The sequence below is a fragment of the Herpailurus yagouaroundi genome, unplaced genomic scaffold (assembly GCF_014898765.1).
Source record: "Herpailurus yagouaroundi ecotype Mexico unplaced genomic scaffold, PumYag 569, whole genome shotgun sequence".
NCBI classification, from domain to species: Eukaryota; Metazoa; Chordata; class Mammalia; order Carnivora; family Felidae; genus Herpailurus; species Herpailurus yagouaroundi.
In genome coordinates, this window is record NW_024412786.1 from 137,757 (window position 1) to 141,819 (window position 4,063).

Consider the following 4,063-nt stretch of genomic DNA (forward strand, 5'->3'; position numbering starts at 1 on the left):
TCAGGGTTAATGAACAGCTTTATTTGCCTTCGACAGCATCAATTTCCTTACATTCTCCATTAATTTGCCATTAAAGTGCGGGACATTGTCTTAATCACGGTAACTTTTATTAAAAGATATCAGAACTAGTTTCAGGAATGTGGCGGTCATGAAGATAAACCTCTCTCCTACGATACACAGAATGGAAGCCCCTCGCGTGGAGCTGGTGGGTTGGCCAATCTGCAAACAGATTGTAATTCCCTCTCACCATGAGCACCAAACTGGCTGGGACCGCCACCCATGGGGGGGGGGGGGCGTGGGGGGGGAGAAGTGATGCTACAGAGATCGAGAAACACCCACACGCCCTGCCCTGCCCTGCCCGCCAGCTCCTCTCGGCCCTCACTGGGTGTTTGCTGTTTGAATAGATCCAATCTTAGGAGAAATGGAGGTCTGACCCTCCCTACTGCCTTCCACCCCACCCCACCCTTACTAACAAAAGCCCCAAAAGTCATTACAATGAAAAAGTGGGTTTCCATTGCCCCAACGCTAACAATGTTCAGTAAAAATGAGGATAATAAACACAGAAGCTTGCTTAGTAAACAGGAGCTCTCAGCGTTCAATGCAAAAAAAAAAAAACAAACAAAAAAAAAACCTGAAATCTTAAGGCAAATACTGTTGACTCTGCACATGGGCTGGACGAACTTGGAACTCTTTACCTATCTGTAAAGCGCCGGCCGTGAGCTTAAGGGCGGTTGGCTTTTCAGCGCTTGCTACTGGCAGAGGCCAGAACTTTGCATTATGCTGAGGCTGTCTGTCGGCGTGTTTCTCTTTGGAGTTTATATACAAACACACCCAAGGCTGATGTATTTTTATACATATATGTACACCCACACAGAGACCTGCTACTCCTTCTTGGAAACGACTAGTTCCACCTCGGGAAGCTGGATGCCAACCTTAGTCCCGCTGTCATTGCTAGAAGAAGAGGACAGTCGGGACTTCTTAGAGGCCAGGGACACGCCACTGCCCTGTAACTTGCCTGCCTCGTCATCGCTCCCAGTCACCTCATAATGGCCTTTGCTCTTTGACCCCAATCCACCGAAGGTACCAAATTTCAGCTTTCCGGGTTTCCCTTTGACTTTCCCGCCTTCCAGTGACACTTCCCCACCTTCAAACTCCAAAGTCCCCGTCGGGGTGGAAGGCGCAGACAGCTCCCTTTCGTCACTGAAGGAATTTGAGCGGTGCCGCGGCTTCTTGCTTTTAAACAAAGAGAATTTGCCTTTGGGTGACGATGTTTCAGCCTCTGCTTCTCCTTCCAGAGAACCGAGGCTGGCCTTGGAGCTCTTCAGGTCGCCTTTGGACCCTGAAATGGATGCTTCCGGTGAGCCAGTGACACCACCTTTCCCTTTAGGTTTGGAAAAATTGAACTTGGGCATTTTGATTTTGGACTTTTTAAGTTTTACATCGGACTCTTCCCACTCGCCCTCTCCGGCACCAGCCTGGACAGTGGCCTCCACTTTCGGGAAGTTAATATCCACCCCCACTTCTCTGCCAACCAGCTCCCGGCCAGAGAAGGTGAATTTGGGGATCTTCATTTTGGGGAATGTTACTTTTCCAGATCTGCTTTCCAAGTGGCCTGGAGACCCAGACGCACTCAGCCCAGGACCCTGGAGTCCTTCTACCTTTGGTCCTGAGAAATGAAGTCCCCCGGCAAGCTTAGGCACATCCACGTTGAGAGCGGAGGAGGCCTGGGGTCCTTTCCACTCACCCCCAGAACCTTTGACGCTCATATGCCCTTCACCCAGACTGACAGCCGGGGCGCTGACAGCCCCTGGTACATCCACACCTCCTTTGATTTTCGGGCCCTTCAAGCTGACACCGAAATCTGCCTCAGGAGATGCCATATTAAATGAAGGCCCCTTCACGCTAATGTCAGGAACAGCACCCTGGAAACCTATTCCCGAACCTTTCAGATCGCCTTTGATTTCAGGACCAGAAATGTGCCCCGTTGGGAGTTTCACATTCACACCGGACAGCTCCACATCACATCCAGAGGCCTTAACCCCAGGCATCTGGAGGTTTCCTTCGAGGCCCTGCACGCTGATGCCCGGAAGACCTCCTCCAACAGCGGGGCCTTTCACCTCACCAGTGGCCCCGAGGCTCCCTTTTATTTTTGGTCCTTCCAAGTTCAAGGCCATGTCTGGTGCTGAGATTTGAGGGCCAGAGATCTGAGGCCCTTTCAGGTTCAGGCCTCCGAGGTTCACATCCACACCTGGCCCCTTTAGTTCTCCGGTCACTTGTGGCCCCTTGACACTGATGTCCAAGTCGGACCCTGGTGTGGAGATGCCAAACTGGGGCAGCTTCATTTTGGGAAGTTTAATGCCACTTTCAGGTGCCTCCAAGCTGAGATCAGGGGCACCTACTGATACCTTAGGGCATTTGATGTCACCAGAGACAGCCAAGTCTCCCTGCAGGCTTGGTCCCTTCAGGGTCACGTCTGGCGCGCCAAGGCCAAGGTTTAGCGCTGTGGCATCAATCCCCGGCATTTTCACACCATCTCCTTCCATCCTCACCTTTCCACCGACACCTCTGAGGTCAAGCCCTGGGGCATGCACCTTCACGCTGGGAACAGAGGCATCCAGGTCTCCCTTCAAACTTGGTCCTTTCAAATTCAGGTCAAGGTCAGGTCCAGAGACTTTGGGCATAGAGAGGTTCACTGAAGGCAAGTCTACTTTTGGCCCCTTCAGAGACACATCAGTTCCTTCAAGAGTAACATCAGGTGCACTCAAGCCTCCTTCAAGAGAAGGCAGCTGGGCATGGACCTCAGCTCCTCCGCCTTCCATTTTCACACCAGGGACGCCGATCTTGGGCATTGAAAACTTGGGGAACTTGATTTTCGATTCTGGACCTTGCAGATCTATGTCTGGTCCTTCCAGTCCCACACCGGAGACATCACCCTTTAACTTTGGTCCTTTCAAGTTAACGTTCACATCGGGGGTGGAGACCTGAGGGGCAGAAATGCCGAACGATGGTGCTTTGACTTTAGCATCTGGGCCTTCAATGTTGATGTCCGGTGCATCCAAGTTTGCCTGCACCCTGGGGCCTTTGAAGTCGCCCTCTATTTTGGGGCCGGAAACATCCATACCTGGCACCTTCAACTTCGGAGCCTTCAGCTTGAGGTCAGGACCTTCCACATTAATCCCTGAAGAAATATCCAGATCAGGTGCCTGGATTTCACCCTCTATTTTGGGGCTAGGGAGGGGGGCCTCTGCTTTAAATTTAGGTGATTTAATGTCAAATTCTACATCGGGAAAGTACATCTTTCCAAACATAGGTTTCTTGGTTTTGGGGGATTTCACATCAACTTTAAGTGTGGCATCTGGCCCCACAACATTGACATCTACGTCAGGAGTCTTGAGACTGGCGTCAACTTCACCCCCAGGAACATTCAAATCAAATCCCTGTTTTTTGGCCTTCATTTTAGGACCACTCATGTGAATCTTAGGCATTTTAAACTTACTTTTCTTGCCCTTGCCACCAACACTGATGTCAGGAGTCTCGACGTTCAGTTCTGCCTCGGGAACAGCCACATCCAAGGAAGCTGGCTTGAGGTCAGCTTTGGGACTTTTTGCCCCAAATCCAAACTTGGGTTTCTTAAATTTGGGAATTTTAATATCTGGCCCCTCAACATTGATATCTGGGCTCTCCATGTGTACGTCCAAGCTTGGGGCTTCTAAATCAACTTTGGGCCCTTTGAGGTCCAGTTCACCACCTAATGTGGGACCAGAAACCCCAATTTTGGGTGTCTTGAGATGCAAATCAACATCAGGAACAGTTACTTTAGGGGCAGATATATCCAGCGATGGCATCTTTAAATTTGGGCCGCTAAGCTTGACATCAGGGCCTTCAATATCCACACCTGGACCTTTAAGGTCTACTTCTGGGCCTTTGAAAGTACCTTCAATCTTAGGGACAGACACATCAAAATCTCCTTTGACTTTGGGTCCTTTCAAATCCAAGTCAACATCAGGCATGGAGATTTTGGGAGCTTTGATATTTATCTCTGGCATCTTGAACTTAGGGCCCT

The 4,063-nt window shown here is 50.4% G+C and overlaps 1 protein-coding gene across 6 annotated transcripts in view; it reads right to left on the minus strand.

Moving 5' to 3' along the window:
- The window catches only part of AHNAK (AHNAK nucleoprotein), a 25,619-nt gene continuing 21,556 nt past the window's right edge, over positions 1–4,063 (minus strand). For 5 of the 6 annotated variants that reach the window (XM_040466159.1, XM_040466163.1, XM_040466158.1 and 2 more), the window contains one exon: positions 1–2,957. In XM_040466159.1, coding sequence (XP_040322093.1) covers positions 882–2,957 — 2,076 coding nt within the window. In that variant the 3' untranslated portion in view covers positions 1–881. The remainder of the gene's footprint in view (positions 2,958–4,063) is intronic. The other variant, XM_040466162.1, reaches the window with a different exon arrangement.